This window comes from Ascoidea rubescens (assembly GCF_001661345.1).
Source record: "Ascoidea rubescens DSM 1968 unplaced genomic scaffold ASCRUscaffold_17, whole genome shotgun sequence".
Classification (NCBI taxonomy): Eukaryota; Fungi; Ascomycota; class Saccharomycetes; order Ascoideales; family Ascoideaceae; genus Ascoidea; species Ascoidea rubescens.
This window is the reverse complement of record NW_017962929.1, coordinates 14457-27053: the sequence shown is the minus strand read 5'-3', so window position 1 is coordinate 27053 and position 12597 is coordinate 14457. Positions and strand designations below refer to the sequence as shown.

At 36.8% G+C, this 12597-nt stretch overlaps 5 protein-coding genes across 5 annotated transcripts; 2 read left to right on the top strand and 3 right to left on the bottom strand.

The window, feature by feature from the left end:
* Positions 1-346: 346 nt before the first annotated feature.
* On the bottom strand, positions 347-1426 carry ASCRUDRAFT_39052 (zinc-dependent alcohol dehydrogenase family protein; the record flags this gene model as incomplete). The annotated part of the gene is made up of 1 exon (XM_020190905.1): positions 347-1426. One exon carries the CDS (start codon positions 1424-1426, stop codon positions 347-349), a length of 1080 nt encoding a protein of 359 aa, XP_020044808.1.
* Positions 1427-2254: 828 nt separating this feature from the next.
* On the top strand, positions 2255-3262 carry PIN3 (Pin3p; the record flags this gene model as incomplete). The annotated part of the gene is made up of 3 exons (XM_020190912.1): positions 2255-2429; positions 2538-2890; positions 2945-3262. The coding sequence occupies 3 exons, from the start codon at positions 2255-2257 to the stop codon at positions 3260-3262; spliced, it is 846 nt and encodes a 281-aa protein (XP_020044807.1).
* Positions 3263-3457: 195 nt separating this feature from the next.
* On the bottom strand, positions 3458-5440 carry ASCRUDRAFT_25587 (SANT/Myb-like DNA-binding domain-containing protein; the record flags this gene model as incomplete). The annotated part of the gene is made up of 3 exons (XM_020189898.1): positions 3458-3928; positions 4277-4723; positions 4994-5440. Coding segments are annotated over 3 exons (1365 nt in total), but the record flags the coding sequence as incomplete, so codon positions are not given.
* Positions 5441-6760: 1320 nt separating this feature from the next.
* PRB1 (proteinase B) lies at positions 6761-7948 on the top strand (the record flags this gene model as incomplete). Its single annotated transcript, XM_020189441.1, has 1 exon — positions 6761-7948. A coding segment is annotated over one exon (1188 nt), but the record flags the coding sequence as incomplete, so codon positions are not given.
* Positions 7949-8646: 698 nt separating this feature from the next.
* ASCRUDRAFT_39189 (carbohydrate esterase family 4 protein) lies at positions 8647-9426 on the bottom strand (the record flags this gene model as incomplete). Its single annotated transcript, XM_020190915.1, has 1 exon — positions 8647-9426. A coding segment is annotated over one exon (780 nt), but the record flags the coding sequence as incomplete, so codon positions are not given.
* Between the last annotated feature and the right edge of the window lie 3171 nt (positions 9427-12597).

The following is a 12597-nucleotide window of genomic DNA, read 5'->3' as shown; positions in this document are numbered from 1 at the left end:
GACCTGAAATAAGCATTGTGAGCTTGTTATGCGATCAGTGAATGCTATTAGTAGTGGGTATTATAAATAGCACCAAATACAAAAAGACAGGATTTTAGTAGCATTAATGGACAGTGGAGTGTAAATATATAATGGAAAAACATGCGTGGTTTAGAAAAGAATGAAGTGGGAATTATAAATTGGAATCGTGAATTAAACTCAAGGATTTAATGTATGTATCATAAATGAAAAATCGTCAAACACATAATAAATAAAAAGTAAAACAAAAAATAATAAACAAAAAAAAATAATAAATAGAAAATAAAAGATCAAAGATAAAAGATAAGACAAGACAAAAGAGGAAAAACTAGTCAACACTTAAAATAGTTTTCATGCACTTTTCTTCAGCAGCATTTCCGAATTTACTGTAAGCAGTTTCAATTTCATCTAGTTTGAATCTGTGAGTGATTAGTTTCCTTGGGTCAATTTGGCTGTTTTGAATAGCGTCTAGCAATTGAGTAGTTGAGTAAGCAGATACTAAGCCAGTTGAAATGTTGATGTTTTTGATCCACAAATCTTGTAGTTGCAAATCAACTTTTGAGCCATGCACACCGACGTTAGCAATTCTTCCACCTGGAGCAATGATTTCTTGACACATATCAAAGGTTTTGGGAATACCTACACATTCGATTGCAGCATCAACACCTGGCTTGATGCCTTTTCTCTTATCAGCAAATTCAGCAGTAATTTTGTTGATTTCATCAAGTAAAGAACCGGAGATCTTTGAAGGGTTGATTGAGTGGGTTGCACCAAAGGAGGATTTGGCTAGATCTAAACGAGCATCATCCATATCGATCATTATAATTGCAAGAGGGTTGTAAACTTTGGCAGCCAAAAGAGTAGCCATACCAATTGGACCACAACCGATGATGGCAACAATATCGTCTTTTTGAATTTTAGCACTAATGGCGCCAACCTCATTACCAGTAGGTAGAGCATCACTTAACATTAATAATTGATCATCGGATAAGTTCTTTGGGGCGTTTATTAGGGAATAGTCAGCATGGGGAATTCTGACATATTCAGCTTGAGTACCATCGATTAGGTTACCGAGAACCCATCCACCATCGTTGCAGTGAGCTTGGATGTTTTTTTTACAATAGTTACAAGTACCACAGGAGGTTATACAGGATACGATAACTCTTTGACCGTTTTTGAAATTTTGAATATTTTGACCAATTTTCTCGACAATACCAATTGCTTCATGACCCAAGATTCTACCAGGTGTTACTTCAGGGACATCACCCTTCAAGATATGTAAATCAGTACCGCAAATAGTAGTTGAGGTTATTTTAACAATAGCATCAGTTGCTTTCAAAATTGTGGGGATTGGGACCGATTTCCAGGCTTTGAGGCCTGGGCCGCCATAAACCAAAGCTTTCATCATTTTGGACAAGAGAAGAAAAAAAAAAGAGGGAGAGAGAGTTAATTGAGAAGGAATAAGAGGAATTAAATGAAATTAAATGAAATTAAATGAAATTGTTTTAATAAAACAAAACAAAACAAGAGTGGGAGCTATTAAATGTGTGTTAAAAGAAAAAGAGAGACTGGGGAAAACAAGCTGGGCATTAGGAGCATTTAAATACAATTGAGAATTGTACTATCCCTCAGAAAACATGTCAATTCAGAGGAAAAACAGACAGTGGGAACACTGTAAGTGATGTGAACAAAAGGAGAATAATTAGTTGGGAAAGTCCTTATGGAAATTAACTTTACAAATATTCATTTATTCGGAGTTTTAAAGACCCAAATCACCAGTGCAAAAAGCAAGTCCAATACTCTCCACAAAAAGTTGATTGAAACATAAAGACTGAGGGAGATAATAACTGCACTTGGTGGGGTGTTCGCAGTGCCAGGAAATAGAGCGCAGAAGAAGCAGGGGAAGCAGAACGAGCAGAGCGAGCAGAATATGGAGCACCTCCAACGGCTTCAGCATCTCCAGCACCTCCTCCAGCTCAAACGAAAGTCCAAAAATCACGCGCCAAAGCGCGGGTGCCGGCACGGGGTATGCAAATCAAAGCACCCGCTGGAGTGGTCTTTGCGTCTTTCAGTCGTGTGCTTCCTCTTTGGGACGCTTCTTTTTTGGTTGCTCTTCACCCACGTTCCAGCGCGCTTCTGATTCACCTTCTCTTCTGCCTTTCCATTCATCTAATCCATCTAATCCACCTTCCTCACCACACATATTTTCATTGTCCTGGATATTGGATTCTACACAATGTCGTCTGCTATCTACAACCGTTCCTTGACAACCATCAAGACCGAGCTAGAGTTCCTTCAGGAGTCTGGCATCATTACCCAGAGGCTCTACGACCATTTCATCAAAACCTTGCCTGATCGTTACAAAGTTGGCATGTCTGCTGCTGACTATGCAGACTATGTTCCAGCTGGAAGTTCTCCATCTCAACCTACTCTCCAACAGCCTACTTTCCAACAGCCTACTCTTCAACAACCTCCGGTAACCTCGTCTACTTCCTCAATCGATGTCTTGAATAAACAAGTCTCTGCATTCTCACTCAATGACAACACTAACAATCCTACATCTAACACTACTCCTAATACGACAACTACCCCAATACCTGAAATCTATACCTCAAATTCTCCCTTAGATTATTGTGAAGCTCTTTATGACTACTCACCACAGGAACCTTCTGATATTGATTTGAAAGCAGGTGACATCATTCAAATCTCTGACTTTGTTTCCAACGACTGGTGGAAGGGTAAAAACATCACTAAGAACAATGATAAACTTGGTATGTTCCCATCAAACTACGTTAAAAGAATACCTCCACCTGCACACCTACAACCCCAAAACCAGCAACAATCTCGTTACCACCAACCTGAACCTCTTTCAGTATCTCAACACAAAAGCTTTTTCGAAAAGTCAACTGAAAAATTAACTCAAAAGATTTCTGAAAAATTCCCTGATAACAGAACCAGCACTCAACAACAACCTCCCTCTTATTCTTATCCATCTCCACCTTACCCCCCTGTTCAAGCCCAACCCCAGTCTCAACAACCATACTATCCTCAACAACAACCTCTTGCTCCTGTTGTCTATGGTCAACCACAAAATGGTGCAGTAGTTGTCGATCAACAACAACAAGAACAGACTGATAAACCTGTTCCTGAATCTGTTAAAAAATTCGGTTCCAAATTAGGTAACGCTGCTATTTTTGGTGCTGGTGCAACCATAGGTAGCAATCTTGTTAACTCGATTTTTTAATTTACTTTTTCTTATTATTAGTATATATTACAATATGCAGATATATATATCCATTGGTTTTATTTTATTTCTTTCCTTTCCTTTCATTTCTCTTTTACTCCATTCAACATACTACAAATAAACACTCAGTCATCATCATCACTATCACTATCACTATCACTATCAATAATCACTTCAATTCTACTTAGAATTCCGAATTGCCTTCACATCCGCTTCCAATTTATCACATTGTTTTTTCGCCTCCAATAATAATGTAATATTCTTATTCAATAAATCAAAATTTTCAATCACAGAACTCGTAGGCATACAGGGTTTTAGCGCAATTCCCAACTCTGTTAACGTAGCGTTGATTTTGCCCAACAACGTAGTCTTATATGTTGCTATCCTCGATGACCTCAAATGTGCTGCGCTTATCGATAGTTTTTCTGTTGCTCCATGATACTTAATCCCGTACATCGCTTGATCTTTTACTGACAAATGTTTTGCTAATAATCTTGATATTGGATCATTCAAATCGACTCCATTTTGGTTGACTTGCTGATAATCCGCTGGTATTGAACTTCTGATATTATTTTTAATATTCTCGTTTTTATTTTCATTGTTGTTACTATTATTTCTATTAATATTATTACTATTTCCATTCTTATTCTTACTATCATTATTATTCTTTGGATTTCCACTATTATTCATTCCTTTAGATTCAGAAGATTTATTCGTATTTTCATTTTTAATTTTTGTTGAATTACCATCCTTCCGCTTTCTCGAAAGATTTTTGTTTTCCAAAATTGGCGTATTCAGTCCTGATTTAATAATCCTATTAACGTTGCTTGGTGTGGTAGCAGATGAACTATTATTTGAGTTATTTCCATTCCTGCCACTTCTACTTCCACTTCCATTTGCATTGCCATTACCATTACCGTTACCGTTAACAGTATTAATTACATTGATACTGCTACCATTTGCATTGCCATTTGAGCTATTGCTATTGCTATTGCTATTACTATTCCCATTAACATTACTCAAATTACCATTGCCATTAGAGCCATTATTAGTGTTTGAAGCCATAAACTGATTATATAACAGAGTTAAACCAGCAGAGTTTTTATAAGCGTTAATATTACCATTTGCTTTTGGCGTATCTAACAACTGCAATAATTGAGCTCTTTCAATCATAATCTTTTTGGAGTTTTGTTCATATTTTTTAGCTTCAATAATCAAACTTTCTTCTTCAGCGATTTCAGCAGGATTTCTGTTTAGTAACCTTTCAAGATAAAGCTTTCTATTAATTTCGTTGTTTCTATCAAAATTTGATAAAGATTGAATCAAGTTTTTCTTATCATCAGGATTATAATAAATATCAAGGTTTTCATCAGTTTTCAATAAAATTTGTTTTGAAACATGATAGAACCTCTCTTTCAAATCTTCTATCAACCTTGCTTTCCGATGAAATACTAGATTTTTCTTATCCGAGAAATTTTTAGAAGTTTTAATTTTGTTATTACTTGGAACAATATTTGGAATGTCTTCCTTTTTAATTTTCACCTGTGATTCAACTTCATTATTCAAGTTTTTTTCACTAGTGTTATTTTTTTGATCTTGATCTTGATTTTGATTTTGATTGTTTGAAAGTTCTGTTATTTTTTCAGTGATTTCGCCATTTTTCGCCAGATTTGTATTAGCACCAGCTTGATCATCTTCATCAATATCCGATAGCTCATCTATGTTTGAAACAAAATCATAACGGTCTTTTATAATAACCCACTTTAAATCATATAATTTGCATATATCAAATAAATATTGAGTTTCTTCGTAAGACCAGGTATTAGATTGATTTGATTCATCATCAGACTCAATAAATTGATCGTAAATCTTTCGATCAAAAGTAGGTATCCTCAAAGAAACATTATATTTCTCAAAAGGATATGATTCTTCAATTTCCTGGTGGTTCAATGGATTTTTAACCCAGTGCTTTAACAAAGAAAGATTTCTATCATTTTCATTATTAGAAAGAATTAGTCTTGAGTTGTTTTTGAATGGTAATCTGACCCAATGGGACACTTTGAATTCCTGAAGTTTCTTCTGGTCAGTGATAGTGTTGGTTTTATTAAGTTGGATGGAGGGTGTGTTGGGACCTAGCAAGCTGTATAACTCTCTGTTCAAGCCGGAGAGTTTTTGCTTAGAAGGGAGAGGATTCAAAGGATCAACTGGGAGCTTTCTCTTCTTACTATTGCCATCCAAGGTGTCGTTGAGTTTAAAGGCATCGAGGATATCCGAAGTGGAGGAAGCTGGATTCATGATGGATGAGATGTAGATTTGTAGCATCAATCAAGTCTCTCCAGCAAATGCACAAAAAACCCAATGCGACGGGAGAGGTAGATCCACATCCGCATCCGTACCCATAAACAATCCAACCCGCGGTGCATCAAAGGCTCCTAACCACTCGGAATGTGCTGTTCTTGAATTACGTGACTTCATGACATAATCACTGCACCACCAGAATTGGTTAATTACTGTAAAAAGCAGTTTCTCCAAAAGGCAACTGCCTCAAAGTCAAGTTTTATACTGAGAACAACTAAATAAATATTAGATATATAAGAAAGACAATTTTCCTTTAAGAAAAGAGAAGAAAAAAAAATGCAGGATTTATAAAATAGAAATAATAAAAAGCTAAAATCAATAACTAATAGTAAAATAAATAAATAACCAAAATTTTATTTACATTAATTATTGAAGGCCCTAGACCTTAAAACAGAAAAGGTCACATGACTAATGCGTGACTCTGGTCACGATATTCTTATTTCGCGTTGCTTTTTCCGACGCGCGTGAGAGATGCGCTTATCGCTGATAACCAGCACCTTCACGTGGTCTTATCTCACTGTTGTGAGTCTTGTCTCACCTCTTTTCAGTGGCGACGGATGGCTGTTGCCCATTTCTCGTCTTCTCAACACTATTTAAGAAGCTTATTATCTTCTTTTTCTTCTCTTCTTGCTCTTCTTCTTATCTCTCATCTCTCATCTCTCGACTTATTCTTGTCTTGTTTCTTAATTATAGCTAATAAGACACTAGAATACTTTTTTCCTTTTCTCAAACTCTCTTCTGCTACAACCCTCAACTCATTTGCTTTTCAATATGAAATTCTCCACTTCTTTACTTTCCTCCATCGCTCTTTTTGCTGTTGCTAATGGGTTGGTGATTCCTCAAATCAAGGATCTTCAAGACGTTTTCAGTGTTCAAGTTGAGTCTGATACTCAGAAAGATATCCAAAAATCTAAATCTCCAGTTGAACTATCCCCATCTTCCCTCAAGAACGACGATGTCGATGCTGATGGCCTTGCTCCTTTGTTTTCAACTGACTTCAATACCATTATTGGAAAGTATATTGTTGTTTTAAAATCACCCGAGGATCTTGATGCTCATTTATCCTCTCTCTCTACTTTATCCAATTTGTCCAATATGGAGAATCTTATTTCAGATTTTGATATTACCAAGTTTTCTATTAACTCATTTGCCGGTTATGCCGGTTATTTCCCTGATTATATGATCAATTTATTAAGAAAAAACCCTCAAGTTGCTTTCATTGAAAAAGATTCTAAAGTGTTTGCAAATGAATTTGACATTCAAAATGGCTCCCCATGGGGATTAGCAAGAATTTCTCACAGGGAAAGATTGACTTTAGGTACATTCAACAAATATCTTTATGACAACGAAGGTGGTGAAGGTGTTACCGCTTATGTTATTGATACTGGAGTTTCTGTCACGCACAAACAGTTTGAAGGTAGAGCCCAATGGGGTAAAACAATTCCATTAAATGATGCTGACATTGATGGAAATGGTCATGGTACTCATTGTGCCGGTACAATTGGTTCTAAAGATTACGGTGTTGCCAAAAAAGCCAAAATTGTTGCTGTCAAAGTTCTTAAGTCTAATGGTTCTGGTACAATGTCTGATGTTATCAAAGGTGTTGAATTCGCTGCGAACTCACACATCGCTGATTCCAAGGCAGGCAAGAAGGGTTTCAAGGGTTCAACTGCCAACATGTCTCTTGGTGGTGGTAAGTCCCCTGCTTTAGACTTGGCTGTCAATGCTTCTGTTAAAGCTGGATTGCATTTTGCTGTTGCAGCTGGTAACGAAAACCAAGATGCTTGTAACACCTCTCCAGCAGCTGCAGAAAATGCTATTACTGTTGGTGCTTCTACTTTGGGCGATACAAGAGCTTATTTTTCCAACTATGGAAAATGTGTTGATATTTTTGCTCCTGGTCTTAATGTTTTATCTACTTATATTGGCAGCGATGAATCAACAGCCACCTTATCTGGCACTTCTATGGCTTCTCCACATATTTGCGGTTTATTGACTTACTTCTTATCCTTATATCCAGACTCTGATTCTGGTTTCTCTGCTGCCTCATCTATCACTCCTGCTCAATTGAAGAAGAATTTGATTTCTTATGGCACTGATGGCATATTATCTGACATTCCAGATGCTGAAACACCTAATGTACTTGCTTTCAATGGTGCTGGTGGTAACTTGACTCAATTCTGGTCTACTGGCTCTTCATCAAAAGTTTCAAATTCCGATTTTAAAATCACTCAAGAATTTGAAACCAAACTTGATTCTTTTGTTCAAAACTTGGAAAATAAATTGGAAGGAAAAGCAAAAGAAATTGAACAATTAATTAATGACTTACTTTAGGATTATTTATTTTTTAAAACTTCATTTCACTTTGTTTATTTCGGTAATTTTTTATTTTTTACCAATTGGTTTTTATTTGCTACAATTTCTTGAGCTTTTATTTATTTTTTTGGGGATTGAAGACTTAACATTAACATTTCCTATTTACTACTTATGACTACTTGATATTTTCTTTTCTATTATTTGTTTTTACTTTGTTTTGTCCTATTTTTTTGTTTTTGTTTTTTGTTAATAGTACAGGCTACTATATTCAAAGTTCAATTAAAAAAGGAGCCAAGAGTGACATCTGGTTTTTCATATATTTATTATCAATATACTACATTAAACTTTTTATACTTATTGTAGACTATTGGCAGTTTTGGATCGTATATGTTGAAAATTGGTAAATTAATTCTTAACGAAAGTAAAATAGGTTTCAACACTTCTTTGACGAATGTTTAAATATTTGCAATGTCTAAAGATTAGAGCTAGCTGGCTGCCTACAAAAATTGAAATTCTTTTGTTTTAAGATTATGGATTTGATTTGATATACTTCAACATTAAATAGAAAGAGTACTTATACATTAATAATATTAAATGTCAATTGACTAATTTAAGAAATGCTTGAAATATATGCCATAACTTTAAATACAAAAGAAAGAGAATTAAATATTATATAGAAGAATAAATCAAATTTAAATTAAAATAGATATTTATTGGTATTCACTATCACCAACACATTCATTAACAGTTACTAAATCAGTGAAGTAACTGCTAGCAAGTTCAATACCAACTTCAACATTTTGGGCAACAATGTCATGCTCCAACACTACACCTGGACCTTGAGCAATCCAAGATGTAGCTTGAGAGAAAATTTCTTCAGGAGTGATATCACCACCAGCTAATTTCCAGTCATTGGTATCATAATTCCATAAAACAGATCTCATACCGAATTTTCTAACAATAGCTCTAACTCTGTTATCAATACCACCGTATGGGGGTCTAAACCATTTTGGAACATGACCACCAGCAGCTTGCATGGCCCAAATGGACCATTGAAGTTCACCAGCAATTTGTTCGTTAGTTAAAGATGGTAAGAATGGATGAGACCAAGTATGAGAAGCCATTAAGTGACCTTTAGCTAAGGTAGCTCTGTAAATATCTGGGTATGAAATGATATTTTGACCTAAAGTAAAGAAGGTAGCCTTGGTGTTAAGATTATTAATCAAGTTGGTAGTGGTAGAAGCTGGACCATCGTCAAAAGTCTGAGCAAATCCACTACATGAGCTGACATCATCGGAGGCAGCACATTGGGTACAATCGAATGCACAAGCATCTGAAGAGGGGCAAGTACCTTGTGAACGAATTGGAATATCGGGAACATCACTAAGATCAATGCCAGTTCCTGAGACGAAAGGTGCAAGAGCCCACTGTGCAGGCCAATCAGTACGGCCAGTCAATTCAGCCAACCATGAAGGAAAACCAGTCTCAGTTGGAACAGAAGATGAGGAGCTGGAAGAACTAGAAGAACTGGAAGAACTAGATGAACTAGATGAACTGGAAGAACTAGAAGAACTAGATGAACTGGAAGAACTAGAAGAACTAGATGAACTGGAAGAACTAGATGAACTGGAAGTAGAAGAAACATCGCTTGATGAGCTGGAAGCGCTTGAAGAAGTTGAAATAATTGAACTTGATTCACTTGAGGAGACAGAAGTTGAAGAAGGAATAGAACTTGATTCACTTGATGAAGCGGATTCAGAAGCGGATTCAGAAACAGAACTAGAAACAGAACTAGAGACAGAACTAGAGACAGATGAACCTTCAGAGGAAGAAGCAGAGGAAGAAGCAGATGAACCTTCAGAGGAAGAAGCAGAGGAAGAAGCAGAAGAACCCTCAGAAGATTCAATATCGGAATCAGATGAAGATACGATTTCAGAAGAGGATGATGGGCCGGCAGAACCAGATAAGGTTGTAATAGAAGATTCTGAGACAGAAACACTTGAAGTGGCTGAAGCGTCATCACCTAAAATACTTGAAGAAGAGCAAATTTCATCCTCGGTGGTGTCAGCTTTTCTGGTATAGTAGTAGTTATATTTGGTTTTGTAGTAGTTTTTAGCCTCATAGCCTTTGTAGTAGATTTTTTTCAATTGCTTTTTAGCATTGTTTGATTTTGGCAAAATATGAGCATGTCTAGCATCAGTTGGGAGAAGAAGTGAGAGTAGTAAAGTCGAAATGGTGAGAAAAAAGAGTAAACGAGTGACAAACATTTTGAAATGCAACTTGTGGTTGATTTTATTTCAAGAATGAATTTTAATGAGCGAAGATAGTTGGAAAAAAACAGCTTGAGAAGAAAAACAGAATAGACAACAGAATAGCATTATCAGATTATTTATATATATTTCAACGAGGAAAACAGATTCCAATTCAGGATATGTAATTGCAATATGGTGCTTCTAATTTTAATATTCTCGAGAGAACTCTTATGCAGCGTTACAGCGTGCAGCATGAGAATAATAAGAAACTGAATGAACTGAATAGTATGAGCTATGGGACCGCCAACGAGGATCAGACACAGACCAAGAAGCGAAGCAGGACAAGAATGAAATACCCAGAAAGGTGTATGGGAAGTTGAGTTGAGTCTGTTCTGGAGTGCTGGATGGGGCTGGATAGAGAAGAAAGCGAGAGAACGGGCAACATGGTGTTTGGGAGGGCGTGGGCCTGCAGGAGCTTGGTTGCAAACCTGCAGAAAGCCAAGATCACCGACCCTAAACACCTGCCATTGTGCAGCAGAATGCGTGTCCACCGTGCCACGCAGAGGTGCCTAAGACACCAGTTGGGTTTGATCGAACAAGATGCTTCTGGGAGAAGAGGTGATTTTGCTGCGCCAGCGTGGTACTGGCAAAGTTTTTGAAAGCATCAGAGTCTTGATGTTGTTCCACAGAGATCCAGCTTGGTCGAAAACCAGCTACCGACTGTTAAAGCCACAAGTAAACCGTACTAAAAGCAGTACTAAAAGCAGCACCAGAAACAATGCAGGTCTTCAGAGTCTTGTTCGCGTCTTTGCTGCTTCAGTGCTTTGTTTTTGCTCTTCTAACCAAAACACTAGAGCCCAAAACGGTCAGTTCCAATCCACTTTTTGCCCAAAATCAAATTTTAAGATAGAAAAATGAAAAGTTGTTTCACAGATTTGAATCATGTTGACTCATATTAAATTGGCAGAGTTTAAAGTATAACGTTGGATGTTGCAGTGAGCCAGGCATGGTCACATTATCCTGAACTGGTATGATTGCAATGTAAATTAAAAGATAAGGATGTAGTCGTTATACTTGGCTCTTTAAGTTTAAGGGACTAAAGAAAAGGAATGTGAAACACAATACAGACTAGGCGGCTTTGAGTAAAAAGACGGAACCTGAATTGCGTGACTGGCCCCAAAGATACATTTATTACTGTTTATTAACATTTATTACCATACAAATCAGCAGCAGTACCTGAACAGTGGATTAGGATACAGAAGAAAATGCTTTGTCAGCAGCGATGAGAGCATCCTACTGTTGGTGTGTCGCGCTGAACACGATCCTGGAAGCAATGCAACATAACTGTATTTTCTCCTGTTGCTTTTCGTGAAAATAGACTTTTGAGTGTGTGAAGAGCAATTAGAGTTGGACTCAAACTTGGCTCATAAGGTAGCGAACTTGGCTTCTGATTTGTGCCCAGACTTGGCTTCTGAAGTAATACAAGACGTGTGGGATTGGCTTCAGTTCTAATTACGGAATGACAACTGGTTCCATTGGCTCACCATCGTCCATCATGTTCTCTAATGCACCAATTATTGGAAGTGGTAATTGCAAATTTGCTATTGCTGGAATGGTTTGTGATTTGGTAAGGTATTTGCTAGATGTGCTGGAATTCCCTCGAAATCAGATGGCATTTGCTGTTGTTAGGAATCTTGTGTTTCCATGGTTTTTAATCATATCAAGGGGGCTTCCGCACGTTTTTTCTTTTTTATTCGAGTTAGAAGCAGTATTTCTTGTTTTTTCGTAACCGTTTCCGCTAAGCGTCCATCCTTGGCTGCTTCCAAGATTAGCAGGCTCAACACTACCACTGGTTCTCTAAGGTCCTTGTTGCTTTTGGTGTGCCGGAGTCTGTCTTTCGACCTCCTCCCTAATTCTGGTTTTTAGCAGCTATTGACTATTTCATCGCCGAGTATTTCACTCCCTAAATTTTATCTTGCTTCTCTTCATCGTAAATTACGATTATCAATTTATGATCTCTTAAATCCGTTTGATTTTCTTCCAACTTGATTGCGCCCAATGGACTCAATTCCACTATCAGTTTCTACAAATGCTCTTCATCCGTTTTACGCTCAGCTGCCCATGAAATTCAAGTTGTCTTGCATCCATTGCTTATGCTGATACATTACAAATCTCCAAATTTGTGACTAAAATTTGTTTGACCATATTTTAATCACTCTTAGATTTATTCGGCAATTATTCTGTTTTTGTTCTCTTGTTATCATTATTAGCTTGTTTTTATGGTTTAATTTCAGTTTTCAGCTCTCCAATGTAATCTGCTCGCTTCTAAGAATATACAATTCAAGCACAAAAATTACTTGACTGTTTTAATTGAAATAATAATATCGATCTATAAATCTTCGAAATAGC